Source organism: Choloepus didactylus, chromosome 7 (assembly GCF_015220235.1).
Source record: "Choloepus didactylus isolate mChoDid1 chromosome 7, mChoDid1.pri, whole genome shotgun sequence".
Lineage (NCBI taxonomy): Eukaryota > Metazoa > Chordata > Mammalia > Pilosa > Megalonychidae > Choloepus > Choloepus didactylus.
Genome location: NC_051313.1, coordinates 90,226,986 through 90,248,166, shown reverse-complemented (window position 1 = coordinate 90,248,166; position 21,181 = coordinate 90,226,986). Strand labels below are relative to the sequence as shown.

Below are 21,181 nucleotides of genomic sequence, written 5' to 3'. Positions count from 1 at the left end.
GTCCTGTGCCTTCACGTCGAACCTGTAAACAGCAGGTTCCTATACTCGGGTCTCCTCTACTTGGGCAGTGCTCTATATTTTAATGATACATCATTGAATGACATTTGTGGTTAAATGTGTCCATGCTGATGCATAGCTACAAAATTGGCAGTTGAGTTTTGGCATGATTAGTAATTTACTGTTCTTCTTAAGAGTCATTATTTCTTTTGGTCAATCTTGACAAGTGATGGTAGAAGCATATCATTAACAGGGGAAACTCGGCTCCCTGGTTACTGTGTGGAAATGACAGTGGGGATGGAGATATGTGCCTAGTTTTTCTAAAGCCTACATTAACTTGCTTAGGTATAAGCAACAACCATTCTGTGTGGATGTAGCCACAAGCCTCACCAGTTGTAGTGGATGCTGTGATGTGTTGCCCAAAGTCCTCCATCACGACCAAGGAACTAATATCTACAGTTGCTGATGGATCAGAGCTCATTCTTTGGAAATTGTCCTTAACCAAAGGGAGCTCTTGCTTAGGTGCCACACTCTCCCTGGAAGCAGAGCCTATTCCAAACGCACTAGGGTAGTGGATAAAAAGGCCTTGTCCCCTTGACTTAGCTCAGGAAACTGTGAAGGGCCATCCTAGCTCCAGAGCTCCCCTTAGGATTAGCTAAGACCTCTGTTGCAACTGATCTGCAATTCAACCTCTCTTATTAATCTGATTTCCCTCACTGACTTACACATGTTCCCAAGAGCACTCCTTAATAAACTTCCTGCATGCAAATCTCTATAGCAGAGTCTGTTTCTAAGAAACCTGACCTTACTTACCAGTTATCAAGTCTCAGTGGCTGAAAACCCTCCCTCTTAACTGCAGGAATTGCAACCCATTAAATAATTTCCCTCTCCAAATAAATTTATGAATCCCCAGGACTGCTTGTACATGTGTGTCTAAGTATCAGTCTTGCTCATTGGTGATTTCTGTCCTTTACCAAGCTAAGACATTTTTCTGTTCCAAGAATTACACGCAGGAGCTATGCCAAGCTGGAACTCTGTTTCCATTACCTTTTCTGAAGCTTAGGTGTCAGAAGAGTTGGGATTCTCCTTCACCCTGAACCTGGAAAGCTGAACTCTACTACTTCATCCCAGTGGCAGAGATGTGTGTCATTGCAGGAGAATGCTCCTCTGCTATTTTATCCATCTGAAAGAGGGGAAGGGACTCACAGGACATGACTGAGTTCAACCAAGTCCATCAGATATGACTGGGAATTTCTGCATCTCAAGTAGTTGGAGCTTTTCCTAGGTGTCCTATGTAAATTAGCAGATGCCATTGGATATAAGGTAGGCATTAGGTCATGATGAGGCAGGAAATTTCTTTTATAATATTTGTTATAGGGTTTTGCCCTGGACCTTCCTATGTTTTAATCTTAACATTTTGTCTTTGCAGGATTTGGGGCTCAGATATTATTGACATTTAATCAGGCCTGCTATTACAGAATTGAAGAATAAGAGGTGCTAGAACAGAATTCTATGTCAAATACATTAAAAGAGAAATTTACTGTGTCTCATGCCAGCGTTAGAATAAATTATCTCAAGAAATATTAACAATTTTTGTTCTATATTTATTGAGTTCAAACATTTTGGCTCAGTACCAGTACCTCTCTATGGGACCAATTTCAATTTAAAAAAACTAATAAATCTTTTGAAAAGTGTTAAATTATTCTTAACTGAATTATGTGCTAAGTGGAACAGAGTTCACAGATGTTAAATTGTAAAACAATTTATCTCAGTATAGATCTGCTTTTTATTTGGTATATTGAAGTCATGGGCAATTTGTTGAGGAGGAAGCTGTCTTAGGAAGGCTACAGTTTTAGTAAGTTAGGTGGTTGGCCTTTTGATAAATTGGATGGTCTATATTTTCAGTCCACTCAGTGAGAATTATGCTAAAGGAGTTAATTAAGATAAATATGTTGTCAAGGATTGAGGTCTACTGCAAGGAATGGGATTTAAAGAATTTTCACAGTGAAGTATTGTTCCCTGAAGGTCATTTTAAAGTGGTAATCAAACATCTGCTAACTACATTGATGTAAGCGGGTTAGGGAGACTCTAAGATCTATAGAATAGGGGTGTAAAATATGTGGAATTTAAATCCACATGATTACATACCCCCCCTACCACTTAATAAGCAAAAAGTCCCTTGTTTTTCTTCATGAGTCTTCTAACAAGGTTTCAACATGTTAAATCCCTTTACTTAATTGCTCTTTGTGACAAAGTGTTCCTTGACTTTATCGATTGTGTCTTTCTTGTGCAAATTCCTATATGTTTAATTTGTCCCTAAGTCTTCATTTGGCTGCTGTTATTTTCTTGTATAACTATCAAAATCTTTTCTTAAATATGATACACAGCACACATTTTGGAATCACACTTTTAGTGATTGAAGTTCATTTTGCTGTACACTCTACCACCTCCCAAGACTAATTCAAACTTTCCTTAATAGTCCTTTCTGATAGTGTTTTCAAAATCTGGACTAACAATATAAGATGAAGTAAATCTGAAGCCTTCTTCAGCGGACATTGCTAGTGCACATAATAATTTTTTTACTTTTATTTTAATTTATTGTGATTCTTTGCATTGGCTGTAACTGTTTGATGGTGGTTTGCTGGGGAGATAAACATCCTTTCATCTTGGACTTTATGTTCTTGTCATATCCAATTCCATACAATTTCTTGCATAAGTCTTGGTATTATTCCACACCTTTATGTTTTTGCAGATCCCCTTCTCCTGCTGGCTTCCTGATAAATTCCTAATCCTTTTTCAAAGTCCAGTTAGTTTCCCACTCTGTGTTATAGATGTACTTGCTAACTGCTATCTCTCTTTCTCCTCAGTAGCATCTTTGTGGTGCTCTCAGGATGTGAGGGTCAGCCATTCTCTCTTCTGTCTCCTCATCTCTACATTTCAGAAGATGAAAACATGTGGATCTGAGTTTTCACTTTTGTAACTTTGCTAATAGCCATTCCAGTTGGCCATTTAAACTGAAATGGACAATTGAGAGGAGTAAATGTGATTACATATCCAATTACTTGGGATATACTTCTCTATATCAAACTGGCTGGTAGAGTCCACTGACATACTACCAATAAACATACTGTATAGACTCAGGTTCAGATTTAGATCATGATATCTTTGTTCAGAAAGCTCCATTCCATTTTGATATCACTAAGTACCAAACTGATAACCTAATTCCCTTGTTTCTCAAAATATATGCACATTTTAGGATAACTTTACAGACTGGTAGAGGACTCCATCCAATAATCATAAACAATACTGAAATCAACAACTTATAGACCCACAGACATTCTTTAAAGATTTTCTTAAGTCATACAATGTAAGAAATTTTTGTGAGTCTTCACATTTTAAGGCAGGAAAACAGCATTATAACTTCTGTCCAGCCAGTATGGAACTGAGATTTTATGTATGGATTAAAGAACAGGAGCAATGTTTAGATTTATTTACTTATATACCTGTCAATTTAATAATAAAGTATTATGTTGTGTTTCCTCTTTGAGCTCTAGTTTTCCTACATTTCCTCTAAGAAATACCAGATGGGGGAGTTGATGGAAAAGCTACAGAAATTAATATTGAAGTGATGAAGTTTGACCTTTTTAAGATGAAAAGCTTGCCAAACTTTCCATATTGACATGGCAATGTTTTATGAATAAATCTAATATCTTATAGACTTAGCACAGTTCAAAAGTCACCATCTGTTTTAAGAAGTGAAGGCTCTCACTATTACATTGTTTCTTGGCACTAAGACTAAAGACATGAAATCCATAGCTTATATAATAGGAACTAATAGTAAAGTGTGACAAACCTTTATATATTTTAGAAAATCAGAAACATAAATGACATTCTGAGTTACTTTCAAAATTACAGTTGTTAATACATTGTGGATATTCTTTCTTCTTACATGAACTTCCGTGTTCTCCTGCTGATTCTCTAGATAGCATTATAGGTTAATACCAGGTGGACAGCAAGTTGTAAAGCAGACAGAGAATATAAGTGGGAAAATGGCAAAGCACTGGAATCTAATGTCTTGAGAGGTCTTTGACAAATTAAATATGGGCTGTATAAGTTGTTTGTTCCATTCATATTTTTCTATAAATTATTTTCTGGTAAATTTCTCCATTTGATATAACCAAAATTAAGTCTTAGAATTCTTTTACTTCCCATTCTTTTGGGGTTTATGCTGGGTTTGCAATATAATAAACATTTTATCTACCTCCTTAATAAAAAAAGTAAGGTAATTAAAAGAAATAAAAAGTAGTCTGTTTATATATGTATGCACACACAAACACATATATGTGTATATAGAGAGAAGTTTTTAGCTCAGAAATTAATAAGATTGATAGGAGGTAAAAATCAGTTCATTTACAAAATCAAACAAGTTTTCGTTTGTGTGCTTTGCTTTCTGGATCAAAGATTTTAAAAAGTAAGGTGATCAAAATGCTTTCAGTGTTTGTATATGATGCATATTTGGGTTTTAGCAAGTTCTAGGTTTCTTGCTGCCCAACTATGAGAAACCTTTGCAGCCTCTGGCCAATTGGTCTCAAACCATCCATTCTCCATTCCCTTACACTGATCTGCTGTTAAGCAGTAGCTAATGGGAATGTGGTGGTTCTGGCAATCAAGTAAATCTAGACCAATATTCATTTGGCCCTAAGACTTTGTTAACTAAAGTAAATTGTTAGATATTAGCGTTTGTCCTAGAGGGTCACGGATAACTTTACATCCTTGGGTGAAACTTAGAGGAAATGTTAATATATGGGATGTTGGAATTTAAGGAAGGTGGAATTGAAGGAAGATAGAACAGGCTATGTGGCTTAAAAACATGCAGATAACACAATAAATCACCTAAAATAAAGGACACAGGGATTCTTTAGAGAATAAATACTGGGTATGGAGTCAATTTTTGTGTAGGAAAGACATGAAAGGTGCCAGAAAATTTAAACTTCAGAAACTTTAAAATATATATATAATAAGACAGTTTTTCTGAACTTCCCACAACGAGAATAACCCTTGTGAAAACCAATAGCTCTTTCTATGTGATCCCTTCAAAATTTGTTGAAATGAAAGACCAACTGTGCATGAGTATGAATTACAATGTATCTGTAGAACTGTGATCTCTGCTCCGTTTCATTTAAGAAGAACTTCTATCTTGATACTGAATTGACCTTAATCACTGTAAGTGGCTCATTCAAGTTTGTTCTACTTCTGCCATTTATCCGACAGACATAATGCAGATTTAGTGGGAGGAAATACTTAATGGGTTTATTCTCAATGGCTAATAACAAAATAAAAATTAAAGCCTTTCTTTACCTGTTTATCTTAAAGTTTGTGCCATTAATTTCTGAAAATAAATTCTTTTCAAACATGCCATTGGTATTCTAGTAGCAAGAACCACTTAAATATGGAATGAATTCCATCAGAATTTATATATTTAAAAAGGAACCTAATTCACATGCTTTTTAAAGGGGAATTGATCCTGAATTTTGGTAGGAAGAGTTCTATTAGTGAGAATTAGGATAGCTAGGGAGAGCTGTTCAGAAACACCCTTCTAATTCTAAATTTTGCTCAGGTAAGGATGAGAGAAGAGGAGAGAATATGACATATACAACTGGACAGAGAAGAATAAAGCAAAAGTTGGTCAGTGATTGGGGATCTACACTAAGACAGAAATTGGAAGCTTCCATGTATGTCCTGTGTGACAGGACTCTTCTTGCCTGTCTTATAGCTCATCACTCCAAATTTTTCAAGGCCTTTATTTGTCAACTATTCTTTATTTTTCTATGTATTAAATCCTTCCACTCAACCAAATCATTACAATTAACAAAAAAACATGTTACATCTTTTTCATCTTAAATTTTCCCCTCTTGATTCCTCATTTCCCTCCTGTTATCCCTTAACTTTTTTCACACATTAGCAAAACTTTCCTGAAAGAGTTCTCTATACTTATCCCAATTTCAGCATCTCCCACTCTTTCTTTCATACACTCTGATCTGGCTTGAGTTCATCCCTCTACTAAGAAGTCTCCAGATCATGGAATCATGTGGACAGTGATGGACTCTAAGGAGTATCTGATAAATCCATCCAAACCTTTCCTAATACCCTACTCTCTTGTTTTGCCTCCTACTTCTGATAACTTTTTACTCCTTATCAGATTCTTTTATGGTTTCATCTTCCTCTAAGTTGTTAAATATTCACCCCTCAAGACTCAGTACCAGGCAGTCTTTGTTTACCACTCTGTCCTCTTATCCATGACCATGATTCAATTACCATCTGTACACTGATGATTCCTAAGTTTGTATTTTCCATCCAGACCTCTTCTCTGAGCTCTAGATTCATATATTTAACTTGAGAACTCCTCTTGGATGTTTCAAAGGCACTTAATCTCAGCATGCTCGAGTCTGAACTCAGAATCTTCCCCACCAAACTTGCTCTTCTTGCATTGTTTGCTATTACAGGTGGATAACGTCTGTTATCCAGTTACACATATCAGAATATGAGTAGTCATTTCTGATACCTCATTTTCACACCTGAAATTCAGTCAGCCACAAGTCCTGCAATTTTACCTCCTAATTATGTCTTAAATCTGTCAATTTTTCCCTGTCATCACTATAGTCCGAGTCACTCTACTTGGCCCACTCCAAGAGCCAACTAACTGGCCTTCTGCATTCACAACATGGCTGCAAGACCCTGCAGCATTTGACAACCTAACCTTTCAAGCTTTGTCCTTCAAGACGAATCAAACCCATCTATTCTTGGTTCCATGTACACTGGTCCGTGTACTTTGGTTCCCTGAATTTACCATGGTCTTTTCCACTAGTCTTTTCACATGCTTTTTTATCTGCCTGGAACATATGCTCTCTCCTTTGCCTGTTTTCATGAAGTTCACCTTTACTCATTTTTTGGAAGAACTTCCCGTCTCTCTAGCCTAAGTTTTATGACTTGCTTTCCTTGTATCATGTTTCTTTCATTTCCAACACATCTCAAATTCTAATTCTTTTTTCATTAGTGTGACTAATTGTTAAACTCTGTAAACTTTAAACATATAACAATTAGGATTTTGTCTGTTTTGGCTCACCACTGGATCTCAGGAGCATGGTATAGTGTCACCAAAATAATAAGAATGTTTGTTAAGTGAATAAAAAAATTGAAAAAACAAACAAACAAAAAACAGAAGAAATACAAAGAGAAATGAGGGACACAAAAATTAAGACATTGAGAGAATACTTAGTAGATAGGCACTCAAAAATTTGTTTAAATTAATGATTGGTTTAATTAAAAATATGTAATCATAGGGTCAGTTCTTTTGTGGTCTATTGTCACCCTGGTGTCTTATAGGATATCATCTATAAGACAAAGCAGACATATATTTTTGGCATCAGTAGATATACCTCTTCTGTTCACTTTCCAGCACTGGATAAAATTAATCCAAAAACTTAGAAAATCTTTGATTTTTGATTTTACTGCAAGCACCAATACTCTTTTTATGGGATGCTCTCAACTCATGGCTATGTAAGGAATGAGGGTTTGTTTGGGGACTGTCTAATTAGGTCATCATTACTTAAACAGAAATAAAATCATTCCGTTAAGAAAGTTTGACCAAGACTAGAAATTACTTCATGTATAATTAACAGTGCCATTTGCGTATAAAATGATGACAGAAAAAACTTATCGATAGAAAATACTTTTAAAATCTACTTCTATGTTTTTCAAGTTCTCATCTGACCCTTTTTGTGATCAACAGCAAGCATTTGTAGGAAAGATGGTTGAAATAGGGCTTGAGTCCATTTCTCTGAAGGAGTTTCTTTTGCCTGTGCAGAATTCAGTGTTCCAAAAGGGTATGCCTAATTTACAGATAATAATTTTGTTACCTTAGGGGATTTCATTGTCTTCTTGTTATAACCAATTGAATTGTCAAGCCTCATTTCTTTATTTATTCAGACATTTATTGAGACTCTCCTATCAGTCAGATACCCTGATAAATGCATTAAAAATGAGTAAGATATAGTCTCTGCCTGTAAGGAGTTTACATTTTCAGATTGGTGTCAATTTCCTTGATTTATTTTCAGATTGATGTAGACCCTGGAAAAGTTTACTTGATTTATATAACCTTCATAGGTTAGCCAAGATTCCTGTTGATTAGACTAACTTATCCAATGTCTCATCTAACACAAGTACCCCATCACAAAATGTTGTTTGTTACTGGCCTAGAGTAACGTTGGAGGGGAAGGCGTTATCATTAGATCACTATACTGTTGAAAAATTTTAAATTCTTGTCTTCTACATGCAAATTTTGATCAGTAATGCCCTTGGGATGTGCCCATAATATTTAGTCATTTCTCTCTTCTGAAATTTTTTAATTCGATGCTTTCTAGATATTTATATTTCCCAGAGATATATTTTAATTTAATAGTACATTTGTTTTCCTTTTCTACTGGGCTTTACTTTTTCAGTGCAGTCAGTGGCTTTTTCTCAATTCCTGGCAGTACTTTTTTCACTCAATAGATATTGTGTTGATCAATTAAACTAGATCTTAATTTCAACTGAACAATCTTATTGTTTGGGTCAGATTGTTGGTCCACGATGTTTTCAAATAAATTGATTATTTTGTGTAAAATTTGATTGCCACTAGAGGATTTCAAACGTCATCTTAGTTCAATTTGTAGTTTACTACACCAGAACAATTTTGAAATGGACCTTTTTGGGTGGTCAATCAAATAAATAAAATTTTAAAAATAATGCTCTGTACTACAATGCAAAGAACTACCATGAAGTACTTACCTTATTGTGATAGGGATGAATACATTTGTGTTAATGCTGTAATTAGCAGAGTCAAGATATTCTGAGAATGTCCACATCCATATTTAACTATGGGTCTTCCTTCCACAAGAAATAAGTGAAGAAATTGTTTTCCAAAATTTTTCTCTCTACCTTAAAGAACAAATAAAACATTAAAGTTAGTATTAATATAGATTTACATTCTTAATAACAATAATCCATTCAGCAAACAATTTTTACTCTCAAGGCATAATGATTTAGTGGGATGGTAGGAGTGTTATTTCTTATTCAATGTAGATGGCACCATATTAGAAACATGCGTTATTTTCCACAGACTGAGAATAGGATGGTATTAACACCATTAACTTGAAATGAGTTAAACTTCTGACTCTGCTTCCTAATGGATGAATTTAACTATTTCAAACCTTGTTTCCTCATATGTTAAAGTTGAATGAGAGTAATTAACTATTCAAATTACTGTGATAATTAAATAAACTAAATGAAAATTTCCTGGTACATATTAGGTATTCAATAACTTTTATTTAATATTATTATTGAATCCAATTTTAAAATTCTATTTTTCTTATTTCTTATTTTTAAAGTTATTTGTATTTTAATTACAAAGTAATGTCTTGTATAAAAATTAAAATGATAGAGAAATATATGAAGAAAAAAAAGAAACAATTTCCATTTCCCAAGGACATCCTTCATACCACTTGGAGGTCTTCTCTCTCCTTTTTCCCTCCCTCCCTCCCTCCTTCCTTCCTCCCTTCCTTCCTTCCTTCCCACCCACCCCCTAATTGCCTGCCTCTCTCTCTCTTTCTCTTTTTCTATCTATATCTATCTATCTATCATCTATCTATCATTGATCTCTGTCATCTATCCACATGTAAATATTTACAAATCCTAATTTTATTTTTAAAGGTGAGATCATGCTACTAAGAGCTTCATCAAAATTTCTCTTCTCACTTAACAACACATTTTAGACATCTGTCCATATAAGCACATATATTTCTACCTTTCCTTTAACTGTAATTGAAGAACAACTCCAATAAAATCACACAAATTTTAAGCAGATAGCTCAGTGAACTATCACAAAGTGAACCCTCTCATGTAATCACCTAGGTTAAAAGAAAGAACATTATCTGCCCTGTCAAAAGCCCTACCCATCATACTCCTTTCTTTCCCTTACTAAAAGTAACCATTATCCTGATGTTTAGTGGCAAGGATTTTTTTTTTTTTTGCTTGATTTTAGTTTTCATGTTAGTGAAATTATTTTGTATATATTATTTTGTGGTATTTTGTGGCTATTTGTTTTTTTCACTATTATGTTTGTGAGATGGCATCCATACTACAGTTTATTCATTTTCATTGTTTTATAATATTCCATTGAATGAATATACACACTTTAGCTATCTGTTTTACTGTAGGTGAACTTTTTTCTTTCAGCTTTTGGTTATTACAAATAATGCTGCTCTGGCAATCTTGTACGTGTCTTTTCATGTTGAAATGCAAGCATTTCTGTTGAATGTATATTTAGGAGTTGATTTGCTTCATGTTAGAATATGTATATGATTAACTTTAAATCTTTTGCCAGTGTTCAAAAATGTTTGCTTCAATTTATCTTCTTACCAGCTGTATCTGAGTTTCAGCTGATCCATATCCTTACTATCACTTGGTATTTTCATCTTTTAAATTTTAACTATTTCTGTGTTTTTATAGTTTTAATTTTTATTTTCCTGTTTCTCAGTGAGGTTGAACATATTCTTATATAGTTACTGACCATTTGGATATCCTCTTTTGTTAAGTATCGTTTCACATTTCTTGCCCATATTTCTATTCAGTTGTCTGTTTTTTTTCTTATTGATAATAGATGTCTTTATATATGTACTGTAGATATTAGCTCTGCATCAACTCTATGTATTGCAAATATCTTCTCCTATTCTATCACTTGCCTTGCCAATCTCTTATGTGTGAGTTTTGATGAATATATGTTCTTAAATTTCAGTGGAGGTAAATCTATCAATCTTTTCCTTGGGGTTATGATTAGTACTTTTTGTATCCTGTTTAGTAAATCTTTGCCTGCTCCAAGATCATGAATTTGTTATCTGAAATTATCTTCTATAAGCTTTACTTTAAGATATACACTAACCGGAATTGAGTTTTGTACTTGAGGTGAAGTAGGAAGTTGTGGTAGGCTGAAGAATGGTCCCCAGAGATATCCGTGTTCGAATCTCTAGAACCTGTGAATCTTGCCTTATGCAGCAAAAAGGACTTTGCAGATGTAATTAAATGAAGGATCTTGAGAAGGGGAGATTATCCTGGGTTAAATGAGTGAGTCATAAATGTAATCAGTAATGTTCTTGTAAGAAAGAGCAAGAGAGAGATTTGATGAAAAAGAGGAGGCAATGTGACTACAGAAGCAGAAATTGCAGCAACGCAGCCATAGGCCAAGGAATGATGGCAGCCACCAGAAATTGAAAGAGGAGCTTCATGAAGGATCTGGCCCTGCGGACACATTGACTTTTGCCCAAAAAGACTCATTTCTGTTGAATGGCTTCTGTTATTAAAAGCCACTAAATTTATCAAAATTTGTTACAGCAGCAGTAGGAAACTAATGCGGGTATCAATTTTTATTTTTGACGTCTAACTGATGCAAAATCATCAAAGAAAATGTTTCTCATGATGTATTTATTAAATTAGCATATATTTTTGAAATATATAATTGTAATATCTTTAAGTAATCCTATTGCCTACTTTTTCCTCTTTTATTTACTCTTGTGGGTATGTGTATATATGTGTTTACATGGTAATATAAAACTATCAATGAGAGTGTTAACCAGCCCCCAAATTATAACCCTCAGAAATGACCAGAATTTGGTGAACACCTCCACAGACTCAAAGACTGATAGATGGACAGATAAGTAGAAAGCAAAAACTATTTTAAAACAGATGGATCATACTGTACATGTATCTTAAGATGAAAATTATTATATTAAATCAGTAGTTCTGAAAGTCTTAGGTGTAAGGACCCCTTTATCCTTTTAAAAATTGAGAAAATCCAGAGGTCTTATTCATGTGGTTTATATTTGTGCTGGTTTGAATGTATTGTGTCCCCCAAATGCCATTGTCTTTGTGGTTTTGTGAGGCAGAGGTTTTGATGCTGGTTAGATTTGCTTGGAATGTGCCCCACTCAGCTGTGGGTAATGATTTTGATGAGATGTTCCCATGGAGGTGTGGCCCCGCCCATTCAAGGTGGGCCTTGATCAGTGGAGCTATGTAAATGAGCTGACTCAAAGAGAGGAAACGGAGTGCAGCTGGGAGTGATGTTTTGAGACGAGCAAGCTTGCTAGAGAGGAGCGTCCTGGGAGAGAGCCGTTTTGAGGCTGGAGCTTTGGAGCAGACGTCAGCTGCCTTCCTAGCTAGCAGAGGTTTTCCGGACGCCATTGGCCATCCTCCGGTGAAGGTACCCGATTGTTGAGGTGTTACCTTGGATGTTTTGTGGCCTTAAGACTGTAACTGTGTAGCGAAATAAACCCCCGTTTTATAACAGCCGATCCATCTCTGGTGTTTTGCATTCTGCAGCATTAGCAAACTAGAGCAATATTTATGTGGTTTATATCAGGTATTTCCCTGATAGTTACTGAATTAGAATTTAGAACTGAGAAATTTTTCAAATATTTGTTGAATTCATTTAAAAATAACAGTAATGAGGAGAGGGGCAAGATGGCGGCATAGAGAGGAGTGGAAGCTAAGTAGTCCCCTGGAACAATTACAAAAAAACAGAAACAACTAGTAAATAATCCAGAATAACTGCGGGGGGACAAACGAGACCATCCACTCATCATACACCAACCTGAATTGGGAGGAATGCCCGAGAACACAGCATAAAATCTGTAAGTAAAACCTGCGGAACCAAGTCCTGAGACCCCCTCCCCCATAGCCCGAGCTGCAAAGCCTTGTGGTGCCAGAGAGAAGCTCTCTCCCAGCAAGTGAATACAGCTCAGCTGAGCTCCAACTGGGGTTTTAAGTAGCGAGTGTGAACTGCTCACTACAGGTACGCATCCCCGAGAAACAGACAGAGGCTTTGGGTGACGACTGACCTGGGAGAGCCGGAGGGTCGCCTTGGACTGGGTCTGAAGGGGACTATCTGTTTCTTTTTTGGCTCAGTGGAGAAAGCCCCGGTCATTTTCAGTTTCCAGGGCTGTGAAGCTGAGAAGGGTGGAGACAGCACAAGCAGAGAGCGAGACCATTGAAATGCTAATGACCTCCACCTGGGGGCTCTGTCTTCTCTAGGAGGAAAGGGGTGGGGCCCTTTCCATTCAGAACCAGACCCCAGAGCCTGGGGGAACACGGCCATACCTCCTCACACCAGTCAAGAATTATAGGCTAACAGGCGTCACCTGCTGGGCAGAAAAGCACAGCGACCCAAAGCATCAAAGGATGGAGCAATTTTCTAAGACACACCCTCAGGGAAACCAGATACTGAATATTTCCTCCCTCTGGGACCTGAGCCTGTTCTGGTCTGGGAAAACCTGATTCGGATAACCAAGGAAACCATGCCTAGACAACAGAAAATTACAACTTACACTAAGAAAAACAAAGTTATGGCCCAGTCAAAGGAACAAACATACACTTCAACTGAGATACAGGAATTTAAACAAGTAATGCTAAATCAAATCAAAAAGTTTAGAGAAGATATTGCAAAAGAGATAGAGGCTGTAAAGGAAGCACTGGACATGTATACGGCAGAAATCAAAAGTTCAAAAAAACAACTAGTAGAATCTATGGAAATGAAAGGCACAACACAAGAGATGAAAGACACAATGGAAACATACAACAGCAGATCTCAAGAGGCAGAAGAAGACACTCAGGAACTGGAGAACAAAACATCTGAAAGCCTACATGCAAAGGAGCAGATGGAGAAAAGAATGAAAAAATATGAACAACGTCTCCGGAAACTCAAGGATGAAACAAAGTACAATAATGTATGTATCATTGGTGTCCCAGAAGGAGAAGAGAAGGGAAAGGGGGCAGAAGCAATAACAGAGGAAATAATTAATGAAAATTTCCCATCTCTTATGAAAGACATAAAATTACAGATCCAAGAAGCGCAGTGTACTCCAAACAGAAGAGATATGAAGAGGCCTACGCCAAGACACTTAATAATCAGATTATCAAATGTCAAAGACAAAGAGAGAATCCTGAAAGCAGCAAGAGAAAAGCGATCCATTACATACAAAGGAAGCTTAATAAGACTATGTGCGGATCTCTCAGCAGAAACCATGGAGGCAAGAAGGAAGTGGTGTGATATATTTAAGATACTGAAAGAGAAAAACCGCCAACCAAGAATCCTGTATCCAGAAAAGCTGTCCTTCGAATATGAGGGAGAGCTCAAAATATTTTCTGACAAACAGACAACGAGAGACTTTGTGAACAAGACACCTGTCCTACAGGAAATACTAAAGGGAGCACTACAGGGTGATAGAAGACAGGAGTGTGTGGTTTGGAACACAATTTGGGGAGATGGTAGCACAACAATGTAAGTACACTGAACAAAGGTAACTATGAATACGGTTGAGAGACGAAGGTGGGGAGCATGTGAGACACCACAAGAAAGGAGGAAAGATAAAGATTGGGACTGTATAACTTGGTGAAATCTAGAGTATTCAACAATTGTGATAAAATGTACAAATATGTTCTTTTACGAGGGAGAACAAGCAAATGTCTACCTTGCAAGGTGTTAAAAATGGGGAGGCACTGGGTGAGGGATGCAATCAGCATAAACTAGAGTCTGTAACTAATAGAATCATTGTATTATGCTTCCTTTAATGTAACAAAGGTGATATACCAAGGTGAATGCAGATAAGAGGAGGGGATAGGGGAGGCATGTTAGACACTTGACATTGGTGGTGTTGTCTGACTCTTTACTCTACTTTGATTTAAGGTTATTTTTCCTTTTGCTGCTTCCTAGCTGTCATTTTTTTTTTCCTCTTTCTTTTGCCTCTCTACCTTCTTTGACTCTCCCTCTTGCCTTGTGGAAGAAATGTGGATGCCCTTATATAGATAATGGTGAAGGTGATGAACACATAAATATATGACCATACAGAGAACCATCGATTGTTTACTTAGGATGGAATGTATGGTGAGTGAACAAAACCATATAAAAAAAAAAAAGGGTTAATGACAAAACCTCAAGGGCAAAATACTGAGTGAAATAAGCCAGACACATAAGGACAATTATTTCAGGGTCTCACTGATAGGAACTAATTGTAATACGTAAACTCATAGACATGAAATATAAGGTACCAAGATACAGGATGAGGCTTAAGAATGGGGAGTGGTTGCTTAGTATGAGCAGAATGTTCAATTAGGATGAACTTAAATGTTTGGAAATGAACAGGGGTGTTGGTAGCAAGATGTGAGAATAACTAACAGCGCCAAATGGTGTGTGAATGAGGTGGAAAGGCGAAGCTCAGAGTCATATATGTCACCAGAAGGAAAGTTGGAGGTCAAAAGATGGGAATGTATAAAACTGAATCCTGTGGTGGGCAATGTCCATGATCAACTGTACAAATACTAGAAATCACTTTCATGAACCAGAACAAATGTATGACAATACAATTAGAAGTTGATAATAGAGGGGCATATAGGGAAGAACTATATACTACAGTTAGTAGTATTTCAACATTTTTTCATAAACAGTAACAAATGTACTTTATCAATACTACGAGTCAACAATTGAGGGGGGTTGGTTAGGGATAGGGGAAGATTGGAGTTTCCTTTTCTTTTTTTTTTTTTTTTTTCTTCTTTCACTTTATTTCTTGTCTGGAATAATGAAGAGTTTCTAAAAAATGAACAAAAATTAAATGTGATGGATGCACAGCTGTATGAGGGTACCCAGGGGCAAGTGATTATACACTTTGGATCTTTGGATAATTGTATGGTATCTGAACAATCTCAATAAAAATGAAAAAAAAATTAGTAAAATAAAAAAAATAAAAAAATAAAAAAAAATAAAAATAACAGTAATGAGCCCCATTATATGTTATACTAAATAACATATTTTGTGAAAAATAATTATATTTTACAAAATATAAAATAATAGTAAAAGAAGTGGTTTATTTATACTTAAAAATTAACTATCTTAATATCAATCTTAATAGGATATAACTGGATTTCCATATGTACTTCTGTATTCTATCTGTATATGAAGTCCAGCCACATACAGAAATTTAGTTGGGAAGAGAGGAGTGTTTTAATAGTTTTTTCAAATACAAACAATCTGAAAAAATGGTAGACCCTTAAAGTTTAGTTGCAATGTGGAATATTAAACCATGTTAGTGAAATTTTCATGTTCTTTACATTAAAATTCATTAGTTTTTCTTGCATTTTGAGAGGATATTTTACCCATGCATGATTTTTCACGTCATGCATCAATCATTTGAAAAATGATTCACTGTTATGCATATCTTTCAAACGTTGAACCATTTTATTATACAATATGAAATAAAGTCTCATTCATGAATATTACCACAGAACTCTTCAGGAAGTATTAGGGAACTCTCAAGTTCATGGTGGAAAATATGTTTTCCAAAATTGCAATTTTTCTTTGAAAACTTAAGTTTTATCTCTGCAACAAATACTGTTAGCTCCTTTCCTTGATATAAATCTGCCAAATACTCAAGTCTGAAAAACCATAGGTTGCTATTAGTCATTTTTGAAGCCATGTTTTCATAGTGGCTGTATTAACTGGCAACTTAAAAAAATGCACAAGGGCTTTTCCTCACGGAAGCTATTGTACTTCAGTATTCAGCAAGCTTACTTTGTGTGTACTTCCCTGTCATACACTGACTATTAAAAAGGTATGTACTCAAGGATTGAAATGTAACAACATTAATAATTTTTATTATATCATTAAGGAGAGTTAGAGGAATCCTTTTTATAACTGCATGCATAGCAGAGGAGAATGCAATGACTGCTAGTTCATTTGGTGCCACTGCTTTGACAAAAGGTGTCAGCAGCTCTATCTACCATGGCTCTTATACTCTGACTGCAAATGTCAGCACAGTGAAAAAGGGAAATAATGTCTTAGGATTATAATTAAAATAATTTTGATCTTGTGGACATCTGAGAGTCCTTATAATATTTCTGTATTAGAGCTTAATCAACATAAAAAAGAAAAATATGTTACCGGACCAAGGCAGTGGATTCTTTTGCCTAAAGTGCTCAAATGACCAATTCCTGAGACACTGAGTTTTCAGAGAGAGAAAGTTTTATTGCTAGGCCTGAAGCAGAACAGATGGCCTATAGGTCCAAAATCTGTCTCCCCAAACTGCAATAATTCTGATAGCTTTATAATATCAAAAGACAGACATGTTTTAGGATGAGTACAATGGCCTCAGATGATGTAACTAGAAGTGATTTAATTATTGGTCATGTGGAGATTGATTACATGCTTAGTCACAGAATGTATGTAAAAAATAGCAGCCTTCATAAGATGATGAGCATGATTTTTAGTATTATAATGAAGTATAGGTGACTTGTAGGGTAAAGTCCAAGCTACTGCATGTGTCATGTGGGCCCATTTTGGTTAGATCCAGCTTTGGTTATCAAGAAAACTTTGGACTTGGGGTGGGTTAGTTCCGGGCTGACGCAAGACCCTTCATTAATAAACATTAGGGGCTATCTTTGGTTACCATAAGACTTTAAAGTGGAAAAATTGGATAAATGGGTACAAGTGAAGGTTAGTCACAAGATTTTACAATCACAAGGACATAAAATAAAGGCTATATAATCATTTTCAGAGATCAAGGTAGCTGGATTACAGTTCAGGTTTCAGGCATTTACCTCTGTCTGTTCTAATACACCAGAAAGTAAAAAGGAATATCTATATATTCAGTAATCATAATCAGCCCTTTAATCCTAACTTCTCAGTTACAGATAGACCAGAGTGAAAGTAAAGGTATTGCAGGACCTCAGAAAAATGTTTCCTTAACACCTCAGCAAGAATGCCAGGAAATTTAGGCTGTCTCTCCCCCATCTCGGGTTCCAGCAATGTGGATTAAAAGCACCACTGGGAGTGGGTGGGGAAAGCCCAGGCACAAAATGGCAGAGTAGGAAGTTTTACAGATAGCTCCCTCCACTAGAAAAAAGAATGAGATGGAAAAAGGTGGGCATTAACTAGGTGGTAACGCTTGACTGATACTATTTTTCTTTATCTTGACCAAACTGCAGACCTCGCTGCTTGCCTGCCCCTCTCCGTTCCCTCCCCCACCCTGACTACCTTGAAACTAATATTGCAGCAGTGGGACTGCAGAGAAAAACAACTCAGACTACAGAAGGGAGAAAAGGGAAAAAAGACAACTTCAGATGCTAGCTATTCCAAGTTATCAGTCTCTTTCCTACCTCTTCCCAATGTCCTTACCCTGACTAAAAAATTCAACCAGGCCCTGGGCTTCAGAGTTGAGTTAATATTGTTAAGATGTCAATTATTACCCAAAGCAATCTACAGATTCAACGCAATCTCTGTCAAAATTCAAGCCATCTAATTTTTTCAGAAATGGAAAAACTGATCCTCAAATTCATATGGAACTGCAAGGGGTGGCAAATAGCCTAAACAATTTTGGAAAAAGAACTAAGTTGGAGGACTCACAGTTCCTGATTTCAAATTGCACTGCGGAGCTCTAATAATCAAAGCAGTGTGGTCTTGGCATAAAGACAGACAAACAGACCAATGGAACAGAATTGAATGTCTAGAAACCCACACATGTATGGCCAATTGATTTTTTAATGCAATTTTATTGAGACATATTCACACACCATACAATCCATCCAAATTGTATCATCAATGGCTCCCAGTATCATCACATAGTTGTGAAATCGTCACAACAATCATTTTACATTTTCGTTACTCCATAATAATAAAAATAATAATAATATAAAATAAAAATATTAAAAGAAAATCCAAAACATCCCATACTCCTACCCACCCCCCCATTGTTGACCCCTAGTATTGTTGTGGTACATTTGTTACTATTGATGAAAGAATATTAAGATGTTACTGTTAATTATAGCCCATAGTTTGCTATAGGTACATTTTCTCCCATATACCACTCTATTATTAACTCTTTGTAATAGTGTCATACACTTGTTCTAGTTCATGAAAGAACTTTTCTGTATTTGTTCTGTTAATCACAGTCATCATCCACCAGAAGATTCACTGTGATATACATTCCCATGTTTTCACCTCTAGCTTTCCATCTGGTGACATACATGACTCTAAACTACCCCTTTCAACCAATTCACTCACAATTCAGCACTATTTATTATACTAACAATTACATACTACCGCCACCTCTATCCATTTCCAAATGCTTAAGTTCAACTTAGTTAAACATTCTGCACATATTAAACAACCTCTCCCCATTCTCAAGCCTCATTCTATCTCCTGGTAACCTATAGTCTAGATTTTATGTCTATGAATTTACATATTATAATTAGCTCATATTAGTCAGATCATACAATATTTGTCCTTTTGTGTCTGACTTATTTCACTTAAATAATGTCCCCAAGGTTCATCCATGTTGTTGCATGCTTCAGAATTTGATTCCTTCTTATTGTTGAATAATATTTCATTGCATGTATATACTACATTTGTTTATCCAGTCATTGATTGATGGACACCTGGGTTATTTCCATCTTTTGGCAAATTGTAAATAGTGCCACTATGAACATTCATGTGCAAATATCTGTTTGTGTCCCTGCTTTTCATGTCTTCTGGATAAATACAAAGTAGGGAGATTGCCAGATTGTAAGGTAACTCTATAGCTAGCTTTCTGAGGACTCTCCAAACTATTTTTCTTTCTTAAATTGTTGGCTTGTTCTCCTGAGTGTTTCATGGGCAAAGTGGGGGTGGTTCATTTTTTTATGCACTGAGGGACAGTCTATTATCCTGTTCCATGTCACTACGTTTATTCAGAAGCTCTCTATTAGTACTTTTATAAATTGCTTGATGTTATCATTTCAGCCTCATATTTTTGAGATAAGGCTTAGAAAGATAATATATGGAGCAGGGTAGAGCAGAGCTGAACATTTAGGTCAAGCCGTTGTGCCATATGTACAAGATTTGTTTTTCAAAGCTTCAAAAACTGAATGTTAAAGATTGATTATACACATTAAGCAAGATGTCTATAGTACCATGCAAGAATGAATTATTTTTAAAGGAAGCACAGCCACTGAAATCAATGACAAGGATGAATAGCCTCATACAAACACACTAACATTCCATGATGAACTGTAGCTGACTTGTCAAACAGTATAAGGCTGCCTTAGTAAAGATAATAAAGTGCGCATGCAAATGAGCAATTAAGCACAGTTCTCCTTGTATTCTGCTATATATTAACAATTTTTGATATGTTTTAGTAATAAACAATTTCTTGTGTTATATGATAATACTTTTAAAGGAGTTCTAAGTGTTTTGCTGAAAATGTGACAGTTGGGAAAATGGAAGGCACGAGGCTACTGCTATATCTACAATATGCTGTAGCAAATTAATCACTTCAGGGGAATATAGGTCATTTTGTTTGATTGACTTTTGACCTTTGAATCAAGTGACTTTTTATTATTTAAACCTATATTCTACATTCAGGGAAAAAGCTATGAGTAAGCATTTAGGAACAATTTGTTGGCTATCAAAAACAGAACAAAAGATATTGATTTTAAAACACAATCATGTTATTGAGAACATCTTCTTGACTGAAAGGGGGATGCAAAATGAAATGAAATAAAGCTTCAGTGGCTGAGAGATTTCAAATGGAGTTGGAAGGTCACTCTGATGGACATTCTTACGCACTATATAGATAACACTTTTTAGGTTTTAATGCATTGGAATAGCTAGAAGTAAATACCTGAAACTACCAGATTCCAACCCAGTAGCCTTGAGTCCTGAAGATGATTGTACAACAATGTAGATTACAAGGGGTGACTGTGATTGTGAAAACCCTGTGGATTACACTCCCTTTATCCAGTGTATGGATGGATGAGTAGATAAATGGGGACAAAAACTAAATGAAAAATAGGGTGGGATGGGGGGATGATTTGGGTGTTCTTTTTTATTTTTATTTTTTATTCTTATTCTGATTCTTTCTGGTATAAGGAAAATGTTCAAAAATAGATTGAGGTGATGAATGCACAACTATATGATGGTACTGTGAACAGTTGATTGTACACCATGATGATGGTATGGTATGTGAATATATATCAATAAAACTGAATTAAAAAAAACACAATCATGATAAAAATCTGATTTCAGAACTGAAAAATTTGTGGCAATTAGAAAAAGAGAAAGAAAATACAGGGT

General features: G+C 35.7%; 1 protein-coding gene across 1 annotated transcript in view; it reads right to left on the bottom strand.

Annotated features, from left to right (window-relative positions):
• Positions 1 to 21,181, bottom strand: part of EYS (eyes shut homolog) — a 1,792,869-nt gene that overhangs the window by 301,731 nt on the left and 1,469,957 nt on the right. Inside the window, 2 exon segments of the mRNA XM_037844664.1 lie at positions 8,824 to 8,872; positions 8,875 to 8,973. Coding sequence (XP_037700592.1) covers positions 8,824 to 8,872; positions 8,875 to 8,973 — 148 coding nt within the window.